Source organism: Onychostoma macrolepis, chromosome 22, assembly GCF_012432095.1.
Source record: "Onychostoma macrolepis isolate SWU-2019 chromosome 22, ASM1243209v1, whole genome shotgun sequence".
Taxonomy (NCBI): Eukaryota; Metazoa; Chordata; class Actinopteri; order Cypriniformes; family Cyprinidae; genus Onychostoma; species Onychostoma macrolepis.
Window position 1 is genome coordinate 24,746,328 of NC_081176.1, and position 14,684 is coordinate 24,761,011.

General features: G+C 38.2%; 1 protein-coding gene across 1 annotated transcript; it reads right to left on the reverse strand.

Annotated features, from left to right (window-relative positions):
* Positions 1-235: 235 nt before the first annotated feature.
* Positions 236-14,472, reverse strand: cusr (Copper-only SOD repeat protein). Its single transcript, XM_058759564.1, has 10 exons — positions 14,233-14,472; positions 10,729-12,796; positions 10,077-10,176; positions 8,913-8,990; positions 8,717-8,815; positions 8,507-8,639; positions 8,293-8,407; positions 7,752-7,876; positions 820-903; positions 236-729 (listed from the first exon to the last, which is right to left on the reverse strand). The coding sequence occupies exons 1-10, from the start codon at positions 14,270-14,272 to the stop codon at positions 638-640; spliced, it is 2,934 nt and encodes a 977-aa protein (XP_058615547.1). The 5' UTR covers positions 14,273-14,472; the 3' UTR covers positions 236-637.
* Positions 14,473-14,684: the final 212 nt, after the last annotated feature.

Consider the following 14,684-nt stretch of genomic DNA (forward strand, 5'->3'; position numbering starts at 1 on the left):
TGTCACATTTGAGACATTTCTTATTATTATCAATGTTGAAAACAACATTAGGATTCTTTGATATAAAGTTAATTTGAAATATGTATTTTTAATAGTGTAAAGGTCTGTACATCCTTGTTGCTGAATAATTTATCTATTAAAAAAAAACCACACAGTTATATGTAACATTTATATGAGTAATATTCTTAGTAAATCACCTGCCAGACACCCATGAAAAACACACAAACAATATTAGTAAGACGTAAGACTTCATTTCACAGGCTCACATAACACATTTTAGAGTCGTGTTGCATGAAACAAGGGCTGTGTTGTATTCACCGCATCATACAAAATATAAACTGAATAGATATAAATCAGGGAAGAAGTATAACACAGTATCAAGTTAGGCCTTTGAGGAATTTACAATGAATACATGTCCATTAATTCCATTCAGAAGAGAGCAGCAAGATCCAGACGATTGTGAAACATGATCATATCACTTTCTTTTAAGGATGTAGGTGTGTAACATGATGAAATGAGGAATGTTCTTTAAGGTTTGGATTGCAGTTTTGATATTTTGCCACATTCTTGAGCTGAACATGTCCTGATTTATTAAAGTAAAGTGAAGGCAGTGCTGTGATATCAATGAAAGGTCCATCTAGTGCCTCAGAAACCCGAGCAGATAGACTCCAGTCGACATGACAGACAGTAACATTGTGCAGGGCACCAGCATCAGTCCTGTGTTTCCAGCTGAGGAAGAAAGAAATTCCAGGTGATCAAGTGTAAAACACTCAATAATAATAATAATGCAAATGTTGTAATCACAGAGTTCAAGCTTACTTGGAGTGCACTCCTTTGATTCTTTGAAAACACCCATCTTGTCACTGGTCTGAACTGATTTCAGCTTCTCTTGGCTCACCTCACCTGGAAAACAAGTTGTTGAAATAACATCTATAAAACTTTTGGTAATTTCTAACTTAAACGTTTTCACAGTTTTAACCTGTTAACTTGGATTAGTTTATGACTTTTTTATTTTCATATTTTAAGTAAAAAAGTGTGACTAAAAGATATCATTTTTTTGTATTACAGAAGAAATGTTATGTTTAAATATGGAAATGATACAAACATATGTTACTAATTTGCCTAAATTTGACCATTGGATATGGTTCAAAACTCTTTTGAACTTATTAAAGTCAAAGGTTCAGATAAATGCTATTAACAGAAGAAAAAACAAACAAACATTCTTTTAGGAATAAAATGTTTCATAAAAATCAATCAGAAGATATATGAACAAACCCCGCAGTAAAAAGAACTTCGGAATCTAGAAATATAATCAAATTAAATTTGGTGTATCTAATTGCTACTGAAGTGGGGGAGGGGGAATTGAGAAAACAGTCTTTAAGGATATGTATTAGAATTAATATCTAGATGAAGTGCAATAAAATAATCACTTAAAAGTGTTTTCTGCATGTTTTCTTAAGTCTGAAAACACTTTATGAAAAGCCAAATAGCCCAAAATCTCAAATTGTGGATGAAAAAAAACAAAAAACAATGTTTTGTCTGTAGTGTCGAATTTTTATTTATTTATTTATTTGTTTGTTTGACCCGTCAGCTTTCAATATGATAGTAATCATTTCAACTATGCCATATAGGCAGCTACAAAGTTATTTAGGTAGGATACTTCATTTAGTATGCAATTATATAGCAACATCTTTTCAACCCCCCACAACTCACAAAACTTTTTTTTTTTTTTAGCTGTAGGTGTAAAACGCAATGCGATTTTTATAAAACACTCCATATAAATAAATAAATAACTTTTTTGCTCACCAGCCACTGTGGCTAGTGGTTACAGAAATGACTAGCCACACAGCATTTTCACCGGCCATAATTTTGGTTGTTGGGAAATTACGTTTTATATGACTACAGTTACTTCATAGTAAAATTTCTTTAAATTGATTTCCAGGTCATTTTTTTGTCTATTTAAATGGCTTTTTTCCCAAACCGTATTAAATGTATGCATCATCTTTCATATCAAATTCTTACATTTTATTAATAATTTCACTTAATATAATAAGACACTATAAGGCTGTTACCAATCCAATGAAATCAATAAAAAAAGAGGATCTTTCCACGGAAGAAACAGAAGCAGCTGAAGTGGCATTTAGATGCATTTACACACACAGTTTAATGAAGCTGAAATGTAGCATAAATGCATTTACACTGCAAAATTATAACAGCAAATAAGGTTCCGAGTTTGGTGTTTTTTTTAAATATACAAATATGAAATGTTGGAAAAAATGCAAAGATAAGCTACTTTTAAATATAAAAGTAAACCACCAGTAGGTGGCAGCAAGTGACTGTCTTAATGAGTGAGTCATTGGCCCTGTCCCCACTCAGTTCCGCTTTGACTGTTGGGTGGAAGTCTGCTGCATAGCTTGCCCCAGAAGTGTGGATCGAGGGCACATAGTGGCTGCAAAGGGGGCGCTCGTGAGCACCCTTCTAAATCGAGCAAAACAGTCAACACTGACAATATTGTACTGTATATAAAATCTATTTAAAATTTTGCAATCGTGGTTTTCAGGGAAAACTGCACTCTCTTAGTTGTGTCATGTTATAAATATAAAAACGACCTTTCTTTTGTGTGAAGTTTCTTTTGTGTGCATTTGTTTTGATTTCTCAACGAGATTGTTTAACATAGACAGGCTGCATGAGCCTCAACTCGCGCAAAATCAGAATCATTCTCGCCGAAATTTCCATGCTTCCCTAATTAGATGTTTTAATCAGATTAGTTGTCCGTTCAGGCAAGAAAAATTCTCTTTCACTTGCTCCTACAAAAAATCCACTTGTTCCAGACAAGCATTAACGTCAAGCTCTGTTACCGTATTTAAAATTCAGCCTGCCGAAGTGGCTAGTGGGAGTGACCGTGTTACCCGCCACTACTGAAATTCCCCCGCTTTTGGCGGGTGTTAATGTCAAGCCCTGAATGTTTCTGTTGTTTCCTCAGTTGTCCTGTGGTATAGACCTCTGTCATATACCACTCTCCTGTTTCACGATGTTGCGCAAGATCACAGGGTCTCTACGCTCCACCCACGCATCAGATTACCGTGCAATTTTCCTTTTTTGTGTCTTTTGAAAGGACAGGATTGTTCATTGTTTTGACAGACAAAGCATACTAAGTCAGTTCAGGAGAGGAGAGCAACAATCAAACAACTTGAAAATATATGAAGAGACGCACACTCTTCTGCCAGCTCTTGTACTGGAATATATGTATAATATATATATATATATATATATATATATACATATAATATTAATATATTATATATAATATTAATATATTATATATTAGAATTTAATAGAACATTTTTTTAATGTTAATATTGATAATAATAATACTACAGTATATACATAATATGGATAATGTCAGGGTTAAGTGGGGCATACACTGTGCGATTTAAGCAATGTTTTTGTTAAAGACCAACTCTCACTGTACAAATAAATTGCATGCGATGTAAAACCAAAGCTCAGCATTTATGTGCTCACACTGATCGACGAGCTGCAACTTGACTGCTCACACTATACATGACTATACACACTATACTTAATTATATAGTACTTTGAGTTGGTTTGGCTCTGTCATTCATGGTTTGAGTTATCCTGTTAGTTTGCACTGTTTCTAGATCAGTTTCCTTTGTTTGTGTTCATCAGTTACCATGGTTACTCATTAGTTCATTTAGTCACACCTGTCTTGTTTTACCTCTCATTAGTTTGTGTATATCTAGCCCTCAATTTGTGCTAGAGTTTGTGCATTATTGTCATTGGTAATGTGGTTGTTCCATTTGTGTTTAAGACTGTTGAGTAACCTGTGAGTTCTTTCCTGATTTTGGTTTAGTTACATATAAAAACTGTTACACTTAGATCCTGCCTTTTTCATCCCTGCTGCAACCCATGTGTCACAGAATACGGACCAATAAAATGGATCTGGGAGCAGTGAAAATTCTCCTCCTCTCAATTTCTCAAGAGACGCATGCAGGCTTTCCTAGACTTGTACAACCTTGTCTGCTATGACAACGATAACCTGTGTGTTTTTCCAGACAGGTCTCAGCACAGACAAGAGTGCGCCACAGAAAGTAACTTTCTTACAGTACTATTGTGACCCCTCTGGTCACATTAACAAGGACGCTAAAGACCATAACCCTTAAGCCACCTTTGCACTGCACACAACATCTCATTTCTCCCTCTAGTGGCAGTCGCACAGAACTTTCAAACTGGTCACGCAGCAACCGTTACCTCGGCATATTCACCCTAGTAAAATTTATGATTTGAATAATTAATGTATGAATGTATCGTCACAAATGACCCCCAAAATAAAAAAAACATAGGTAGGTTTTATGGGGCTAATCAACGTAAATGATTTAATAATTATAAAATAATTATTTCTGCCATAATTATCCTAAAACACCATTTTATAGAAATAGTGTTTAAAGAATAATGTTAAAGTGAACAAAATATTGGTAATTCTATCCTTACACTTATAGGTTTTAATAGAATGCATCACATTCGGCCGGGCGGTCGCATACGGTCTAGCTACGGAAGTTCAAATATTTTAACACATCCGCAGCTCAAATCGGATCTGAATTTTCCACATACGCATATGATCGGAACTCCACGCACCACCCGCACTACTCTCCATTCGAAATGAATGACTTCCAGTCTGTTGCTTGTCGTTCGTCAGAGATAGTGGAAAGGTGGCTTTAGTGTCAAGTGCTAGTGCGCCTCTTGAGATCAGGGGAGTGAAGTTTACCAGCATAGCAATTACCTGCTGGCCTCCGTTACACTCAACCCCCAAAACCTCACTCCCATCCGGGTCACGGCACCAATGTAACCCCTCCGGTCCTAACCACCCTGCCTCGTTGTTGTTGTGAGTGGGACTCAAACCCGGGTTGCCGGCATGGAAGGTGGGTGCGCTAACAAGGACACACCAAAGACCGGAAGAAGGGCCCAAGAGTGGGAGGGTCACTGAGTATGGCCTTTTAACTGATAAGGTCGCACGTTCTGATTTTGGCTTGACCAATAAAAAAAGGTGTAAATTAGAGCAGAAAAAGTTTCTTTGTATGGAAGCTGGCTCATTTGCATGATCAGAGTGGGCAGGCAGTTTTGTGCCCTTTTATACTCTGATTAATATATCAAGCATACAATGCATGTTATGAGGACCTGGTATATGTTAAACGATTTGAATGCACGACGTGGAGGCGAAGAACTGCCCGACGTGCAGCGGAGGGTGGTTGCCTCCGCGAAGTGCATTCAAATCGTTTAATGCACAGCTAGCCGTTGATTATCTCGTTTATGCCATGGTCATTTCCCAGCATTCACATAGTAAAGATGTTAACAATATTTGTGCTGCAATATTTGACCGGAACGATAAAAATAACGGTTATTTTCGTCTGTAGTACTATTCAACTGTAACTGTATGTTACTATGGTTACCAATGTTTATAGGAAGCGCATTGATTGAACTGACCTGGAACTACCTGCAGTTCAACGAATTTAATTAACACCTGCCAGCCACTCAGAATCCAGTATTCAGACAGACCATGGCATAAACCAATGTATAGTAGACTAAAGGATTATTTTGATATCAAGTACGTTGATATCAAATGCATGTTTATTTATAGGAAGGTTTGTCTATGAATTTAATGGAGAGAAGTCCTTGTTATAGGCATTATGTGTCCATTTCAAAGAGGTATTAAGTGAGAGGAAAACTCTCTAAATTTCTTTGGGTCTTATCTGGACAGACTAATCTGAATACTGTGGCCTTGATGCCATTGTAACCAGGGTTCTGTTCTTTGTTTTTTTGTAATTCTTGTAATTCAGCTTCATTCATTGCACCCAAAGAAAAACCGCAGTGCTTTACAACTATAGGACAGGAAGAGCTAAATAAATGTATCACTGCATCTAAAACAACAATATTTATATTAGATCCTGTACCCACTAAATTACTGAAACAGTACACAGAATCTCATAGTTTACAATTTGCATCTAGACAGATGTACTGTTACTTCCTCTACAGTCAAAAATTTGGGTGTTATATTAGACAGCAACTTGTCTTTTGAAAATCACACTTCCCATGTTACAACAACAGCATTCTTCCATCTTAGAAACATTGCCAAGTTATGGAACATGCTACCTGTTTCTGATGCAGAAAAGCTAGTTCATGCATTCATGACCTCTAGACTGGACTATCGTAATGCACTGCTTCAATAAACAAGCAACAGGTAGTCCAAAATGCAGCTGCTAGAGTCCTTACCAGGGCAAGAAAATATGATCATATTACCCCAATTTTACATTCTCTGCACTGGCTACCTATTAAGTTCCGTATAAGTTACAAAAGTTCCTAAAGGAGGTAGAGCTTTTTCACATTTGGCTCCCAAACTCTGGAATAGCCTTCCTGATAATGTTCAGGGTTCAGACACACTCTCTCTGTTTAAATCTAGGTTAAAGACACATCACTTTAGCCAAGCATTCATATAATGTATCTCATCTGATCAAATGCACATTTTCATTCTTTTGCTTGGGTTGAACACATCATTTTTTGCTTAGTTGGAACAGCAGCTACGCTAATCTTTCTCTATATCCTTCTCTGTTTCTGCCAAGGAAACAAGGAATTACACGAGCTTCGTTCTGGATCCAGCCCTTACAAAGACCGGAGAAGAGATGATGCCAACCCCCCAGAGGACCTCAGATGATGCCAACCCTCTGACAACATACAAAACTACAAAATTTTGCTATAAGTTTGATCGTAACATATAATCATTGCTGTTAATAGTGTTCATCGACTGTTTGATTGCATGACATCAACTAACTGCTTTATTTTTATGTAAAGCTGCTTTGCATCAATCTGCATCGCACTACAAAAATAAAATTGAATTTGTTTGGGGGTTGTCTGCAGTTCGGGGAATGGTTTGCTTGTTGGGTGAGAAATGTTGTGGCTTATTTGTAAAATATAAAAGATAAAAATGTGTTTAACTGGTCCATGAAATTAATGGTCTATGAGCCCTAGCCTGCTGTGATAAAAGAGCCAGAGCCGATGCCAGAGCCACAGATTACCTTGGAGCCTGGGCCAACCATGTTTGACCAGATGTGTGAGCCGGAAACAATGACTGTCATAGAGTGAATACTGGTGGAGTATGAAGGGATGGATTGGAGCCCTATTTCTTCAGTTAAGGTGGATGTAGATGCTTTAAACTCTTGAGCCATTGAATCATTTTGAAAATGATTGCACAAAACCTGTTTTGTCACCCAACACTAATATCTGTGGTTCTGCCCAGCCCTGAATGTCCTGTTCCCGCCCACTCCTTAATCTCCTGTGTTCCTGCTATGTCCACCCAGCCCTGTACCTCCTGTGTTTCTGCTGCTTCCACCTAGCACTAAATCTGTGTTGGCTCCCGCCCAGCCTCCCACTCCCACCTCCTCTGCCTGTCACGTGTCACCCTGAGAAGATAATTCTGTGTTCCCTGTGTGTTCCATGTGGATTTTAAGACTGTCTCGTGTGTTCATGTTGAGCCTGTTCGTTCACCCCCGCCTGCATTGTATTTCCATTTTTCCATTTAAACATTGAGCTATTTTTAATTGTTGGTCTATGCATACATGTGTCGGATGAACATCTCACTGTTTTTATTTTCAGCATCTCACGATATGAGCGTCAAGTTTTTAAGATGTTTTGTGAAGATGAAAGCAAAAAAGTTGCACTTCAAATTTTGTGCTTTTGTTTACCTGACACCAGATAATTGAGCTGCTGGCATTTCCCATCAGACCCTTGTGAAGGAGAACCAGGTAAGATAGAAACTCTGGATATGTGGACGTTCAACACATCTGCCACTCTCTTCCGGAAATCATACCTGTACACAACAGTAAATGTGTCATAATAAAACATCTACTGCTTATGCAAACATGTATTTTATATATAATGTAATAAGTGACCTGTGATTTTTTTTTTTTTTAAATAAAAAAACACATCACAGCATGTACTAAAAACCATTACAGTAAGGTGTAGACATTGTAAGACATTGATATGAAAATTACTTTAAGTTATGAAACATCATGACACTGGCAATGGCATAATATGTATATAAATGGAAATTTTATTCAGTTATTTCATGTAGTAAAAACATACAGTTGTCACCCTATGGATCTACTTCTATTTAATCTAGTAATTTTAAAAAAGGCCTTTTTAGTAGTTAGGTTGATACAGATAATATTTCTGAATATTTAAACCAGTTAAAAGCATGAACATGCATGGATTTGAAGAATATACCTGTTGAAGGAAGTGATTTTGGGGAAGATCTGCGTGGCAGAGGGAGATTCTGGGAGAATATCTGCACATGCGGTTGTGGTGTTATTGAGCCTAAGAACTAATGACCTCTGGACAACTGCGGATAAAACATTGAGACCATTTCTATGTATAAGATCTATGCCAATGCATAAAAAAATATAATATCTGCACAAGTGTTAAAGTTCACTTCTGCTACCTGTGAAGTCTCCGGCCAGTTGCAACAGAATGTCATTGTACAGGTGCCTCTTGGTGAGACTTATGGATCCATGTCTGCCCGTCAGATCTCCAACCAAACAGGACAGAGACCTGACCTGAGAACAGCTGTTCATCTGACAGAGAATGATTTCTGTCTTAATTATTTTGCATAATATGTTTACAATTTGATGAGAAAATAGGCCTCACTCACATTTGTCGTGTTGAATGGATTAAATATTTCTTCTTCACCAGGACATGTGCCATGTGATCCTACTGGCTTATTTGTGATGTACCAGGAAGCATCTGCAAGCTAGAAAGCAATAGCAGAATTCCTCATATTCAATGAAATTAAATATAATTGTGATAGCTAACATGACTAATAAAAAAGCTGATAAAATATAACTTACATTTGATGATTGTGATGCCCGTACATCCACTTCCAATATAACATCACCATAGCTGCCATCTGGAAAGGTTAGCTGGGACTAAAGACATGTACAGTGTATCACTTAGCATTACTTTCAAATCAACCAAATTTCAGAAACTTCCCTGGCTCGAATTTTTGATTTTGCATTTTCACACCCCTGAAAGGGCATTAAAATATCTTTAATACTTCTTGAGTTATAGGCATGCAAACTTTGGAGGATAAAACTTGCAAAGTGCTCTTTCCAACATTGGCACATAATGCAACAAAGATTGCAGAAGTCAACAGATTTTACTAACAGACCTACCAATCTCTGTGTAAAAATAAAACAAAGATGCTGCCATCTTTCTGAACTCATTTTTACAGCCCTGTAATTTGGCTCTGAATCTCAAGTACAAATTTTGACCCCCCCCCATCACTATACATGTTTATCCTTCTTCAGAAAAATATTACCAAAATCAAAAATTTAAGCCAAGGACCTCTAGTTGAGTTGACACGGAATGTCTCATTTAATATGTATATATATATATATATATATATATATATATATATATATATATTAACAGTAATATAATATACAAATGTTATAATGTATTGTATAAACAATATTTTAGGACTGGGTGGAGGCAAAGATAAAAAAAAAAACTAAATTAATGACAGATGTTTAAATGCATCAGATGCTCTGGATAAAATGTGTTATAAATATAAAATTATTACTCATTACTGTAAATCATGTGTATCGTTCTTCCGCATGAAACACCAAGACCACAAGACAGCTGCAGGTTTGCTGTGCGGCATGTGACAGATCCATCTGCCTGCATACCGTCCCAGCAGGACAAGAGCTGTACCCCTCCACAACCACAGCCTCACCCAGTTACCCATCTCCCCTCTCCACCCCATCCTCCATCCAGCATTATTAGCAGCGTCATCTTTTTGTGGCAGATTTAAAGTGACGGTAGATTTAAACCACTTTAATGCGGGAGAGAGTAGAGATGAGGGAGAAACTTCTTTTTCACAATTCCCTCTAATTTAGTTACCATAGCAACAGTGAAAATAATTCAAAACAGGCAATTCAAGCCAACCAGCAAAACCAGAAGAGTTTTAAACAGGCAATAACCATCTATAAAACATTTAATTTTTTTTTTACCATTGTCACTGTCCCAGTTACAGCACTACTGAACATGGCCTTGGCGATCACCCAGTTTCCATCTGGGGAGTCTTCTGCTGAAATATCTGCACACCGCATTCTGTAAATAGTGGAAGAAACCATTTTAAGTTCATAATGTTCAAGTAAGTTTTGAAATGTTCTTTCCACATTCCTGGGTGAGTCAAAGAAATCTGGTTTAGTACTTGTATAGATAAACACTGAATGACGTGTGTAGATGAATGGGCTGTGTGACACATATGGTTCTCACACATGGTTTTCATGACAGTTTGGTTTTTAGATATTTCAGATATCTGACAACATAATTATGCAAAAAAGCTGTACAGAAAAATTAAATGAGGTCTCTTCCGGATTACTCAATTTTGCCTTTTGGGAAAAGAAATATTAAAGATGATCTTGTTGTCAGTTAAATGTGGCTAATGCGGCAGAATGCTAAAGAAGAACTGGGTAAATAAGACAAAATGCAGAATTGAGAATCAATTGAATCATGACCTGCACCTGCAGTTGTTTTCCTGTCTAGCCTATTTATGGTTCTGCTTCTAACAGAAGAGAAGCAAACTAATATCTTATTTATTTTCAAAGGTCAAAATACTGTGCCGGGTGACTGTTTGAGGATATACAATTCGTTACTAACCTTGAGCCGTTGGTGTAATGTATGACCAGAGACCTGCCGATTATGCTGTTCGGCCCTGAAAGTGGCATATTTCCATCCGTGTACTGATTCTGAAAGTTGTTCTGACTGGTCAGGTCTCCAAACTTCCCACTGATGTCTCCAATCTCATACTGGTCAACCGTGCCATCCCCTGGAGCTGGAGATGAGGCTGCGTTCACAGAAAACGGGTTGAAGTGTCCCATGATGTTAGTGTCTGAGCAAGGTTCCTGTGTGCTTTTGATTGGAAGAATATGAACGTGGTAGCCACTGGCTCTCGCATTAAGCCCGGTAAAGGAGATATTTAGGATTGTTGGTCCTTGAGGAGAGACTTGGGAGAATCTGACTAAGTTTCCTTCAGAGGTTCCAGGTCCGAGCCAAGAATCCGAGCGAGCGGAGGGAAAACGGTACAAGGTGAGGTTAGCACAAGCGATCCGTGGACCTGTTTGGTTTGGACCATGTATCACCACAGAACGTCCAATCATTCCAGACACCCAAGAAGTGGTGTCAGTAAAAAAGTTCTTGGTTGCTACCGTTCCCATCTCAGACTGCAGGTCAGCGGTTTTGTGCTTGCCAGAGATATCCCCAACTTCACAAGCAAAAGGGCTGTCGGGAGCACAGTTTACAGCGTATGCACTTACTGTGATGTCTATGTTGTATGGGTTCCAGTGTCCTCCAGTGGACAGACAACATCCTTTGTCATTGTCAGTCTCTGTGCTGATGGGATAGTCGTGGACGTGCCAGTTGTGATTCTTCGTAGAAGGTGCAGAAAGTTGTTCATAGGATAGGTCCATGAATACGGAGACATCAGAATATGGGTCACTACTGACTTGGGTGAACAGGACCGTCCCCACGACCAGACCACGAAAGTTAGCTTTGGCCACAGTCACTTCACCGGGGTAGCCGATACTTGCACAGGCAAATCTGGTTGAGTTGGGCATGTGTATCACCACAGAGCGACCCACAATGCTATTCCTCCCAAACAGAGGTAGGTTCCAGTCCAAAAAAGTGGCTTCAAAGTTATTTGTATTCTCCAGAGACCCATGCCTGGAGCTCAGATCTCCGACCTCAAAGAGATCATGAGTAGAGCCTCTCGGTGGCGGATACGCTGGTGCCTGAGTATTCACATTAAACGGGTTCCAGTGACCCCCAAGGTTGTTGTTACTGCAGCTGCTATCTGATGGAGAACTCATTTGGGGAAGGGGAAACTGATGAACGTGGTATGGGCCAACTCTTCTGTCCAGGTTTGTCAGGTTAACAATGGTGGTGGTGAGATCGAACGGAGATGATTGATGGAAAGTGAAGTAGCCTTTAATCCCTTGCATGTTCACAACAGCACTAACTACCTTCATTGCGACACTTCGGATCTCTGCACACATGTAGCTTGAGGTCAAGTCGAGAACGGCGAAGCGGACATTAGAATTGAGATTGGATATTTCCAATCGAGATTTAACAGGTTCCAGAGGTGATCCTACACTGATAACACCCAACTTTGTAAGACTCTTGGGATCCAGACTACTGAGAAGTGCATTGCAGCTGGTGGCAGAGCTTTGTGACACTAAAATCGTGACATTTGAAAAAGTCCTGGTCTGATCAACATTTCTTAGATCTGAGAGAACCCTTGCCCCTGCTTCTCCCATCGCTTGCCGGATGTAGACGTTTCCAGCCACGGGACTGAAAAACCGTGCCCTCCATGTTCTTACCTGGGACTCCGAAGTAAGTCCAGTACAAATCCTTGTACCATTACATGTGTCCACCAGCACCGAGAGGGCATCCAGACTAATGTGCTGTTCAAACAGAGTGGACACATTCACAGCGGCCTGAGGCTGATCTACAGAAAATGTGAACACACTGTCTCCCATGTGTGACTTTTGACAAGGTGAAGCAAAATGGCCGTACATAACTGGGAATGTAGTGAGAGAGACATTGAATCGACATGTGCCAGTTCCTGTGAGATTAACAGTGGACTTGTGCTCTGTGGAGTCAAAGAGGATCCAACCAGTGACTCCCATCATATTGAAGTCAGCCCGATATTGCACACAAGAGGCAGAACCTGAATAGAGTCAATGGAATGAACAAAATGTCACAGGATAGGAATTAGTGTAAACGTTGTCATTCATTTCAGGAAGTCTACAAACTATTTCAAGCATTTAATTTTAGCAGGTCACATGCAGATATAGCAGTTCAGATGCTGTCTTCTGTATCATTGAAATATTCATAGTATAATCTAAGAAGTTGAGTCATGTTTCCAGTGTAAGATTGGACATTATTATTCATGTCAGCACCTCTTCTGTTATGTCTACACTTGTCAGACACCAATAATACTTATTAAAGGACATTATTATCAGTTTTAGATGCGCTCAGATTGCGGGTGGTTTTAGGTGTTAGTGTGTCACCTGCAAACATGACATTTCTAATAGATTCTCTACACTGTATAAAGTGATAAGTTGACTTAACAATACAATTGAGGAAATGACTCAGCTCAAATGTGACAGTATTTATTTATGTATCAAACCTCACAATTCCTTGAATTCAACAGGACAATCGCCAATGTTCTTCTTACACTGTAAAAAGTGATAAGTTAACTTAACTTAAAAAAATTGAAGAAACCTGTTGCCTTCAAATTTTTAAGTAAATAATAATAATAAAAAAAGTTAAGTGAATTGTCAAGTTTTATTTGAATTATCATTTTTTACAATTATTTAATTATTATTTTTTGAATTATCATTTAATTAAAAATTTTAAGGCAACAGGTTTCCTCAATTTGTTTAAGTTAACTTATCACTTTTTACAGTGTAAGAAGAACATTGGCGATTGTCCTGTTGAATTCAAGGAATTGTGAGGTTTGATACATAAATAAATACTGTCACAGTTGAGCTGAGTCATACTGAGCAAGAGTGCCATAGGCAAGTAACTTTATTCAAAACTCCCAATCATAAAATTCATGGAAGCATGATTTTGCTTTTCCACCACTTTGCTTGAGTAACAGGTACGAAGGTTAAATTAAATTTTTAACTCATACAGCTTAACATTTGGACACAGTTTAACTAAATTAATTTAAAGAAATGGGGATTAAAATTAGTAATATTTCATGGAGAAAAAACTTAGCATGAAAATTTTCTCACATACGTTGACCTTGAAGTTTGTTTACAGTGCCTGTTATGCATTAAGCATTATGTTATACCTAATGAAACACTAGGTACCACATACAAACACTAAGTATCACTAGATCCCTGAATAATTTAACCACTGTTAAGCAATTGCAGATTGTCACATTTATGCTAAAAATGTATAATCCTCAAACAGTATCCAATAGAAAAGTGTAAAATATCTTAAATTGACACAGTAAAATGCAAATGCATAAACGTTTCCCTTTACTTGGCAACAGTTTTCCAGAAACTCAAACTTGATAGACCAAAGGTTCTGGAAATGCAGTGTTGGGATACAAATCACAATTTTTCTGAAGAAAATAATAATAAAATAACTTACCCCACAGGATAAACAGGGTCAAGGCTCTTGGCAGCAACATGTTGACAGCTGTTGCTTGTGTGTGTGTGTGTGTGTGTGTGTTTGCAAGCAAGAAGTAGAAAGTGATATAGACAGTTGTGTGAGTGGTTTCACAAGGGAAGCCCCTCTGTGTGTCTGTAACCTTCTGTACTGGAGCACGTCTATAGTGATGTGTGCTTGTCTGTGTGCATGTGTGTGTATGAGTGAATTCCTTGCTGTCTTAGTGTCTGGCTGGTTTGAATGAGATCTGGCTTGTCCCTTCTGTAGTCTCAAAGGAGGGCAGCGGAGGGAGTGGCTTCCCAACAACGGTGTTCACGCTTTTCTTGACATTGGCACATAACAGCTGACATAATATATACAACACACTGTTTAAAATCATGGAAACATGGTTTAGCAAGTGTTTCCCTAAACAAGAGTTTCTGGAAGTGATAAAT